An 11,506-nucleotide genomic window follows, 5' to 3' on the forward strand; every position below is an offset into this window, starting at 1 on the left:
TATTAATTGCATTCAGAGCTGTCTTTTCATCTCTTTTGAAATCCTTGTTTAGAGAGCGTGACTGTCCTATCTGAATATGAATGTTACTCGGAATGGGGCCCTTGGAGCAAATGCGATGCGTGTGGTAAAGTCGGAAAACGGAGAAGGGTTGGAGAATGCCGACTACAAAAACTCGCGAAGACTAAATTGGAAGTATGTTGAACCAGTGAAATTGATTTATTGATGCATATTCTGCGGGAAAATGAATTTGAACATAAAAAAGGCTGTTTGAAGCAAATTTCATCCCCCTCCCCCAATTTAATTTTTAATTGAATGTTTAATTTTTCATTTTATTAAATCTCTTCAATACAAACTATAATTTTTATTAAGAGAAATATTAAATCTGTAGTTCTCAGCTCTAACTAAAATATTGGCCAGTAAGGCAAAAAATAGCTTGAAAAAAAGTTTACTTAGAAATCAACAGTTTATTTCGTCTTAAAAAAGATATTAAAATAATAGTTATAATAATAATTTTTGGCTCCAAGTTTGGTAATAATAGCAAATAATAAATTTGTGCTACTATCTTCAGACTTGTAAGAAAAAAAAAAGGTTACTTATTTTATGGTGTTTAATAATGTAATTCCATTCCAGACCCCTGAAGGAAAAACTATTGAGGCAGATTTCCCCATCGTAGGTGTAGGCTGCCATTCTTTATTGCTAAATACCATACCGAAAGCTAAGAAGATATTGGACGACATTCCCAACATTGTCCTTGTAGAGAACTGCCAAGTGTCTTGTGGTAAGTTTTGATTAACAGTTGGCAGTTTCTGCACGAATTTGCTCAGATTCAACGACAGCTCATACTATTTCTTATTTTTGTTCAATTGCATTACTCAATTTTTTATTGCTTTGGTAGGGAAATTAAAATGGGTTACCGCAGTTACAAAGATTCATGTTAGTTTCATGCCTATTTTCGACTGCGAAAAAATAAATGTTGTAAACTTTATGAAGGTTCTACATATTTTAAATGCTGTGTGACTGATCTCATACCAATTAATTGTCTTCTATTTCTATGTAACTAAAAATTATTTCCTCTGAAAGAATCAGGTTTTGTTGATTACACTATGACTTAAAATTAGGGGGCTCTTTCTGTTGATGTTGAGCCATATCAAGAGGTTTTAACAAGTTGGGAGACAATGACGTAGTCTCGATTGAGGGAAGCAACTTTGGTTACTGAGCTCTATGACAAACTGGAGCACGATCTGAGTGGTCCGTTTTCGACAATCAAAATTGTCTAATATTTCGTGAAGAAACTCTACTCTCCGAAGAAAAATCTCAAGTTATAATTTTACCTAAATCAATCGGTAACAATACTTTATCGATTCGAAAGCATAAAATAAACGATTTCAACCCCCTCCTATCTCAAACACCTGAAGAAAATTGGGTTCACACTGATCTCGTCTTTTTGCGATATTTTTGATTGAGCCCCTGCACTTTGCACTTTTGCATTGCACTTTAATTGTAAAAATGATTTTGTTATTTTATTTAATCGGAAAAAATATTAGTATAGTACAACTCAGGATTGTCGGCTCTCGTCTTTGATCAAGTTCGAATCAAAACCGATTGAAAACAAGATAAGCTAGGATTATTGAAATTAAGCATTGGCGATACAAGTTTTTCCTTGAAGCGTCGTTGTTTGTTTACAATAAGAAATAAATTTCAGCTGAAAACTAGCGTCAAGGAAAACTTGATCTATTTATCGCTTTCACTTCCCTCCTCATTTCCCACGAATTCGATGCTTCTGGCTCATCCACGGAAAACCGACATGCCGAGGTGCACAAAATTAATCGATTTAGAACTGAGGAACGTTTAAATACTTTCCCTATAATAAAATTAATGAGGAACATTTTTCCTAACTTACTCCGTAATTATTTAGAAATTTAAGAGTTACGTTTCTGTTTATTCTTTTCACACAATAATGTTTCGTTGATATATAAATAATTTGCAATAAGTGAAATCGACGTGTGCGAATGTGTGCGCATTTTATATATGAGTTATTACAATTTTTGTCCGACTTCGTTTTCATTCTAATTTTTCACTTTTATGTAGAAAATATTTAACATTTTATCTTTGCTTCAGATGACCAATTACGATGCTACTGTTAAGGTAGTTTCCCTTTGATCTTTAATTTTTATCTATATTTTCCTCCAGGAAACATGCCTTTGGTTGGTTATATTGGGTTTAATGGCGCAACAGCGTAGATAGGCTGTACTGCGCCCAATCAATTCTTTGAATGTAGAATATGTAAATGAAAAACGAGTAAGAAAAATTCATTCTAAAATTTTTACAGAAAACTATGTTGCTCAGCCTACGGAAATGACTGTATTCAGGAAGAGTTCTTTTTTGAAGAAGATTAAAGTAAAACTGACTAAATTCAGTAAAGGAGGTAAATGTAAGAAATATTACTATTTTTCATTTGATTTCAAATTTATGGGCTAAAAGTAGCAATTCTGAACGCTATGATGTAATTATCATCAAAAGCATGTATCGGATCTGCAGAACGGTTTTTGGTATTAGTATGAATCCCTTGAAGTGTTTCAGAAAAATGGCAACAAATGGTTCCTCCTGAATAGATGAAAATTCTATGTACCATGAGAAGGTTTTCATTTTTCTCTTTCACGTAGCTCAAGCAACTACTTAAAAATTATATTTTAGTGACCTCATTACCTCTGCACTCATAGTTGAAAATCTTGAGAAGTGCCATGTGCCAAAGTTAAAGGACTACGTGCAAATTGCCCTTACAAGTCCAGTGCTTATGCGAATGTCTGATAGACATTTTTCTTTTTGTTTATTATTATAAAACGAAAATATATTTCAATGCAATGCAATCCGGTCTTGGATGTGTGGTTAAAATTGTGGTTAAATGTAGTAAAAAAATGTGTGGTAATAAATGAAAAGTATTTCTTTCTTAATCTATCCCACTGTTGAAGAACTAAGACAAAGATGAAAACTTTGAGCTGTAAGAAGTCAGTTAATTGACAAGGATAAAAAGTCTTTTCGACTAGAAACTATAGCAATTAAGTCAACTAATCTCGTATATTAATTTACAATATCTGTAGCACGTTTTCTGAATGATCGAAAAATCTAAAAGGTTATATTAATAGTCATCAATGCTATTTGACTCTCACTGTGTAATTTACCATTGTTTTGTACAAGTCCTATTCAAAACTTTAAAATATATATATATTTTTTTTTTGCAGTGGCTCCAGTAATTGTATCAGAAGTAAAGGAAGAGAATGAAGGAGCAACGTTGACACTTTTCTGTCCTGGGTACGTTCCTGGTGGTACTGCAGGTTACTGACTGATTCCATTTCTATTGCCGAAAACACGGCCCTCTCTTACAGCCTTACACTGTAAAAACGATTCAGAAAGGTTCCTGGAAAATATTGGGCAGCTGATGTACCTATTTTCTTTCAGTAACATATCTTATAAAAGCCAGGAACGTTCCGTCCTCTTTATAGCCAGCCGTGTCTCTGGAACTTTCGAGTAGACTTAGTTTGGTATAATGCAATAACTCCAAAAGCAGTATTGTAAACATGGCCAAAGCTAAGCCAGAATTGCAAACAGGTATCAAGAATTTTACTCGCCTGCAATTCTTGCAAAGTAACGTAGTCCATATCCTGATTTTCACCCTTTGGGTGCTATATCAGTCTGGACCGGCCGCAATCGAGCAGAAGCTGATACACTTTACAAACACGCTTAGTTAATCTTTAAACTGGGAGCTAAAAATATCTTTTATCGCAGTGAGAAGTCTGAGTTCGTGTGACTTGTAGCAATTTAGGAAACTTTTTGACGATGATACTTCATTTTTCCAGGAAGTGGATAAAAACTACTGAAATCCCGGAACGTTACACGGAAATACTCAGTAACGTTTCGGAATTTTTTCACAGTGTAGCAATAAACTTTAAAATCGTGTTTTAAGCGAACTCGTACGATTGAAAACTGCAAAGAAGTTGAGTGTAAACTATAAGGGAAGTCAGGACACTTTAGTCCGCTATTCTACTTTTCATTTTTTATCTCATCAACAAATTAAATTCGCAATACGATTTTCTACCATGAGGTTCATTAAATATTTCTCATCATCCCAGATTTTTTTTTTTTTGAAACTGTTCAATTTATTAACCCTTTTTTAGATTAGTTTGCAATAGAACTGAAGTGAACCAACGTGCTCCAGGCCTGGGATACCTATATGTCCGCATTACGAAACTTAATATTAAATTGGTCACTTCTACTTTTGAGCTATTTATGCCAGACCAATCAACATTTTCTTAAGAATCATCACAACTTGGGTCTTCAACAACTTCACTGTTGTTAATACTAGAGTATTGCTTTTATATTTCTTTTAAAAGCTTCGTTTTTTGTATGTTTTCCTTAAAGTAAACCAACGTGCCCCGGGTTCGTGGTCTGAAAAAAAGCTGTCATTTTTTACAAATATTTAAGATAAAAATATAGAAGCTACAAATAATTATAAACTAAAAAAACTTACTTTTTGATAGGAATTCAATTTGTCGCTTCAACTTTCATGAAAACCATTTAAAAAGCATTTGATACTTATGAATGTTACTGAACGCCAAATCTGCAATAAAATTTGTATCAGAAATAAAATTTGTTCAATATAACTGTTTCATATGATTTCATCATAGGATTTGTAGGACTAGGTGCTACTTGTTGATCATAAATTAAAATAAAAACTATTAATAGCATTAAAATTATTGAGATTGATCTAACGTGCCCCGTCGTGCTTATGGTCCAACCGAGATCCGACTGTCCCTAAAATTGTATGGACCATATTTGCAATGGAGTCGTTTCCAATATTTTAGAAGTATTTTTTTCTGAAAGATGCTTAAAAACATAGGATCTAACCATTTTTTAAATAATTTGTTTAAGTTTAATATTTTTTAAAAATTTACTTAAATCCGGTGATCTTTTATTGTTTATATTTTTGCCGATGACATCACAAATGATGAAATGCCATTCTGTGTTGCCATTCACAGAGCAAAATACTTAATTCTTTACTCACGTGCATTGGCAACGATATGGTTGAGAGCAAGCGTAGAGCGCATTTTTAATTCGCTTCTTGATTATCATAACGTGGAATCGCGGTAGAAAGATGCGGCAAAGTGCATCATTTGTGACGTCATCAAGACCACTCCTTCTTTCAAAAATCGGACAATTTAAAAAATTAATTAAAAAATAACTGTTTGTGAAAATGAAAGTATTTTCGTGGATCCATGTTATTATTATTATTTATTATTATTATTATTATTATATTTGGTTATTCTAGCAATTTCAGTGACTAAAAGTACTACTTTTGACTGAACCCCATTGAGACATTATTTTTCGTTTAAATGTATTTGCACATTTACTTAATTTATAAAGCGCTACTAACACGTACGTAAGTGGAGAAAAATCTAATCAAAAAATTTCCCAGTGGTGACTAAAATGAAAATTAAGTTGAAATATGAAGTAGTTTTTCATTAACATATCACATATTTAACTTCGTCGAAGTAGAAGGCAGTAATAATTAAATTCCGATGCAAAAAGAGGAGAATTATAAGTTTAACGTGTATATCTGTTTATCTCTCCATGGCATGGTAGTTTCTAAACGGAAAAACCGATTTTATAGTATTTTTTTTTTTTAATTTAAAGGTGACTTGAACAACTGAGTTCTTAGACAGTCCTTGCCCAACCTAAGGACTATGAACACACGGGGCCGACGGATTTAATCCTTAGCTCCAGTTGTTTCTCTTAAAATTTCCGAAAACATTGAAACGGTGGGGAAAACTATTTTTTTTTCTGGAAAAATTGATTTTTTTTTTTTTTTTTTGCAAATTAAAATCTTTTTAATAGCTGTATTTTCGTAGAAAACATAAATTTTTTAAATATTTAAAGATTTATGCAATCCATCTTTTTTTCCTGGAAATAAATAACTTCGGAAAAACGGACAAAAAGAAAATGAAAATTCCCCAAAATTTCCGCGTTTTTTTCAACCATTCTCTTCTTTAATCAAGAGTACCCTCATTCAGTTTTGACCAACCTACGCTCAGCGGGCCGTATGGGGCCCACGAAGATCTATATGGCCCACGATCCATACGGCCCGTTGTTATGTTCAATGTTACGAATCAACGCTACATTCTGCAGGGGTGTTCACCAGGAGGGGGAGCATTGCGAATTGCGCCATTAAAAATTTTAGGCATGGTATTTTCAGGAGATTTTCTTTTTCGTTTCGTTTTTTGCGTTGTTCTTGTTCTTGGAGACGGGGGAGGGGCTCTATAGTATTTAGATGGAGTGCACCATCATTCTTGGGGGGAATGGACACCCCTACATTCTGTAGCCTCCAAAACAACCGGTCTTCTTCATTCGATATTAAGATTGATAGCTGGGTCATTCCATGCGAAATGAGCAAAATTCGCAAAAAAGTGGTGGCCGCATGGTAACAGATTTTTATGAAATTTGGTATACAGGTTCCTTTTATGCCTATATAAAAATATCTAAAATATTTTTTGCTTAAAATTTTTTATTTAAATAGTTACATGCGATTGAAAATTGGTCAAATTGAACAGCATTCTCATCAATGCTAAATGTTGCACTTTTGAAGGCTTGTATCTTGTTAACTATTTTATGAAAACATAAAAGTTATATGTGTTTTGCAATCTATGGAGTAGGGTAATCAATCTGATATCAGTAAAATTTTCAAAGTTATTATAGTTAACTTTTAACCGAGTCTCAAAAGCTGAAAATATTTCAATTTTCTCATAATTAAGCATTTTATTTTTTAATCTCAATCTTTAAGGAATGCATTAGCTTTGATGAAATTAATACCCAATAATGTGCTAAGCATCATAAAAGAAATACCTTACTTTTGAAGTTGTATTTTAAACTCATTTGTCTTCAAAATCAGTTTTAAACTTAGTGACATTTTGTAAAATGATGATTTTCCCCTTCACGTACACACAAAAATTCAAATGAGGGAAAATTCAGACAACTTTAAAATTTTTCAAGAATATAGAGCTGTGTTTCTACTATTTGCTTGAAGGAACTCGAAATTGGTTTTGATTTCCAAACGTAAAATAAAATTCAGAAAAATAGCATTTTCTTTCTGTTTTATGGGTCAATCCATACAGGTTCGACGGATGGTTGCGCACGACCATTTTAATTTTTTTGAAATTCATATCCCTAAAAGCTGCATATGAAAGATGTTTAAAACCTCTTTTATTTTTTATCTCAACTTTGATTTTTTGGAGGTCATCAAAAGTGATTTTCGTATTCAAAAATGGGACTTTTAGACCTTTGCATTTTGGCCAAAATCTATTTGAATTACATTTATGACAGTTAATTTAACGCTTTGATGTTAAAGTGCATAAGTTGATAGTCTTACATGCTGAGTTACGTAGCTGTACGTTTATAATTAAAATAATGGCAACAGGTTAGTTCAAGACCAAATGTAAAAATTTTACTCATTTCAAAGGGGGATAACTCGCGTAGGGGACGGAAACACAAAATGAAATACGGCAAAAATTAATCACTGGAACCATGCTAAAAAGAATATGTAACTGTTGCTGTGTGTTTGTGCGCCCTTTATAGATTACAGCCCCTCAAAAATCGGAAAAATGACAAAAACGACATTTTTAGACCCCTGTAAACCAAAAGGAGATGGAATTAAAAATAAAATTTCTTGGCCAATTGAATATTCCATTCAAGTACTATACATGTTATACATATTGTTTTTTGTATTTGGTTTGTAAAAAAAGATACAGGTCTTTGAAATTGAGCAATTTTGAATATTCCATTCAAATACTATACATGTTATATATATTGTTTTTTGTATTTGATTTGTAGAAAAGATACAGGTCTTTGAAATTGAGCAATTTTGCTAGTCAATTCACACACTAAAACAGAAATTAAAAGTGTGAAAACTTCATTGCACCTTCTTAAATTACGTATATTGTGCCCTACATAATACATTATACTGAAAACACATATTGTAATTTTCAAAATAATTATTTTAATTTTATAACTTAGAAATATTTGAACATGAATGAGTAGTTTACACTGTATGAAACCTGTATGGATTGACTTTTATGTGAAATTACGAGAATTCAAAACATTAGATAAAAGACTCAATGATGCAAAAGCAAGTATATCTAACATTTATTTCGATTTTTAAAAAAATGTACATTTTAGCAAATACTTCATAAACATGCTTTTGAGAAAATGAAACACGAAAGAAATGGTTAGTTTTGCTAAACTTACAATAAAAAGAACTAACTAATGAAATTTTGCCTAAGTTCAAGTTACTCTAGTAACAAAAATACGCTGATACCAATGATTAAAATTTAATAGCATCTAAAAGACACTTCAATATATTACATAAAAAAACTTGAGTAAATTTAGAGCATTCCCTCATCTTCAAAAAAACATCTGAAATAAAGGAAAAACTGAAATTTTCCATTTTTTAAAGTACGATTTCGTCATCAAGAAATTCATAAACAATAACTAAATTAGAGCAGATAGTTAGTTACAGATAGTTTTTCAATCTGAATCATTTTTACTCTTATATTTTCATTAAAAGAGCTCGAAGAGTGATTTGAAATCTGAAGTAAATTGGCAAAATTTCAATATTTGTTAATATCTCAGATTCAAAAAAAGATCCGAATAAATTTTACTTTGCTTTTTCCCAATAGAGTGTTTTTTATAGAATGCGGAAATATTTATTTTTTAAGTGTACGTTTATAACTTATGGACTCTGAAAATTTAGGCTTAGCACAAGCATCAACTTCTAATGTCAATAACAAAGTAACAAACAGTTTTTAAACTTCCATACTTTGCATTCCCTCATAGATATGCATGGTTTACCTAAATAAAAATTTTCTTCGAAATCTGTGACATGTCAGCCACAGCTGATTTGCTCATTTCGCATGGAATGACCCAGCTGCAAAATTAAAGCCAAATAGTCGGAAATTGGTTTCTAAAAACAAATGGCATTTTCATACTTGTTTTGTGGTTTTTTCCTTGAAATTTTAAATGTAGTTAAATTTTATGCTTTTTCTGACCCTGCGAGGATCATCCTAATATGAGGTGACCCCCTTGGGTAAAAACAATTAGGCACCACTGTTCTTAATTATGACTCTATTGGCAAACTTTTAAATTTTTAATTTAATATTAGTTCTTGTAAAAATATTTTATTCAAAATGAGAAAGTTAAAAAAAAATGAAATTTTTAAAGAGAAATTTTATCTATTGGCTGTTCCACCTTTCTTTTCTCTTTGTTCAGGGCATCTCTGGATACCAAGGTAGAGTGGAAGTTTGCCAGTCGGACTCTCAAACCGGACAAGCTGAAAGAAAAGACCGCGGGACGGATGAGCATCGATGCCACGGATGCCCTGCACATCCGGGATCTGCGGCCGACCGATGCCGGCGAGTACGCGTGTACTCTGTACGAAGTCGAAATAGGACTCGTGAGACTCAAAGGTCGGTTCATTGTGGGCTACTGAATGCAATGGCTCATTTCAGTTAATTGAAACTTATATTCTCCTCCTGCAAGTGCATCACATCCTCGCCTCAAAGCAAGAGTAGTAGGGGAAGGTTGCCGTCAATGAACCACATAACACTTTAGACCTTTTTTAGGAAGTAGTTCAGACTCAAACTTTATATTGACGATAGGAATAATTACTCAATATGTTTCTCTTTTAATAAAAAATAGTCTCATTTATACATAAAATACAACGCCAGCTCAGTTATTCCATCCAAGAACTGCAGTTTCGTGCTTTTTTAGCACTCATCAGCCCGGAATAGGAAGTAATTCACTGGAGCCAAAAAACCTCTTAAGGGAGTCAAGAGAGCCAATGTAGAATGAGCACACCGGACTGACAAACCGCACACTGCAAAACAAAAAACTGTTGTTTTTACAGTATAATACTGGCAGCTCACATTCCAAAGAAAAACTGTAAAAATTACAATTCTAAACTGTAAAACTTGCAGTAATATACTGTTTTATAACAGACTTTTACTGTGAAATTTACAGCGATAAACTGTAAAATTAGCAGTAGTATACTGTCTTTTAACGGAATTGCCCTGTGAAATTAACAATGATTGACTGCAAAATTAGCAGTAATATACTGTTTTTTAATGAAACTGCCCTGTAAAACTTACAGTATTAAACTGTAAAATTAGTTGTAATATACTGTTATAGGAATGACTTGACCTGTAAATTTAACACAGATAATATGTAAAATTGACAGTAATATACTGTTTTTTAACGAAATTGCCCTACAAAATTAACAGCATCAAACTGTAAAGTTCGCAGTATTACGCTGCGAAATCAGCTGAATTATTGCGCCAAAAAACAGCAGTAGTAGACGGTTTTATAAATGATTTGTACAGTAAAATTAACAGCAGTAAACCATAAAATAAAGTTATCAATTTTAATTCGGCACAGTTTTTTCACCCCATCGTTGTCTCTTTTCATAGCCGAAATCACTGCTTTTACAGCTGAAGAACAATATAGAAAAGTAAAGCAATTGATTCTGTATGTACGTTGTAGAAATCAGCCAACATACGAAATCTGTTCCTTTTTTAAAGTTTTTCAACAACAAAAATGTTTTAGGCTATGAAAAGCGACAAGTAAAGAAAACAAGTATAAAAGCCTTTTACATAAAAATAATTAACTGATGATAAATATATGTTTTATGGATATTAATTTTCTTGTACACAGAATAAATCAATGTCATCTCTATATTTTATAAACACCTGTTAAAGGAGAAAAAGTGGCGTATTTTCATTTCTACAAAAAACTTATAGCTCTATTGCAAACTTAAAAATTTACAAATAGAAGGATATTGCAAAATATGATCTGAAGCTTTATTTTAAGAACAGTTATAGCCTTTTCATTAAAAACAAAACTTTTTTATCTATGAAGGTAGTAAAAATGAGAACGTTTTTTTATATATAACTGAAAATACTACATCGTATCTTCACTAAAAGTACTTTTTTCACTTCCAGCATTATTGAGTTGCTAAAATGTGCAGCATAACGTGGGAAATGTTTTGCGGTATGCAATCCATAAAACTTTTAAGTTTATTTTAACTTTGTACAAGCAATTCTGTGTATTTATTTTTTTTCTGGTAAAACAGAATATTTTCATGGTTTTCTTCTTTTTTTTAATGTTATAAGTTGCATTTGGACCTACTTTATTTCAGAAATACTAGTAACAAATTAACTTTATTTCACACCATATGTGCAGTATACAGCATTTAGACTGCACAGAATGGTTTTTATTGTGAACTGATTATTACAGATTAGATAATACTTTATCCTATTAACCTTTTAAAGATTACACAGATGAAAACAATAAATATGCACTGCAAAAAATAAACTGCTGTTTTTACATTATAATACTGGCAGCTCACATTCCAAAGAAAAACTAAAATTTACAGTTCTAAACTGTAAATTTTGCAGTAATATACTGT

The 11,506-nt window shown here is 32.0% G+C and overlaps 1 protein-coding gene across 1 annotated transcript; it reads left to right on the top strand.

The window, feature by feature from the left end:
* Positions 1-630: 630 nt before the first annotated feature.
* On the top strand, positions 631-9,532 carry LOC129232057 (uncharacterized; the record flags this gene model as incomplete). Its single annotated transcript, XM_054866293.1, has 3 exons — positions 631-778; positions 3,240-3,309; positions 9,313-9,532. Coding segments are annotated over 3 exons (438 nt in total), but the record flags the coding sequence as incomplete, so codon positions are not given.
* Positions 9,533-11,506: the final 1,974 nt, after the last annotated feature.

The sequence above is a fragment of the Uloborus diversus genome, unplaced genomic scaffold, assembly GCF_026930045.1.
Source record: "Uloborus diversus isolate 005 unplaced genomic scaffold, Udiv.v.3.1 scaffold_1019, whole genome shotgun sequence".
Taxonomy (NCBI): domain Eukaryota; kingdom Metazoa; phylum Arthropoda; class Arachnida; order Araneae; family Uloboridae; genus Uloborus; species Uloborus diversus.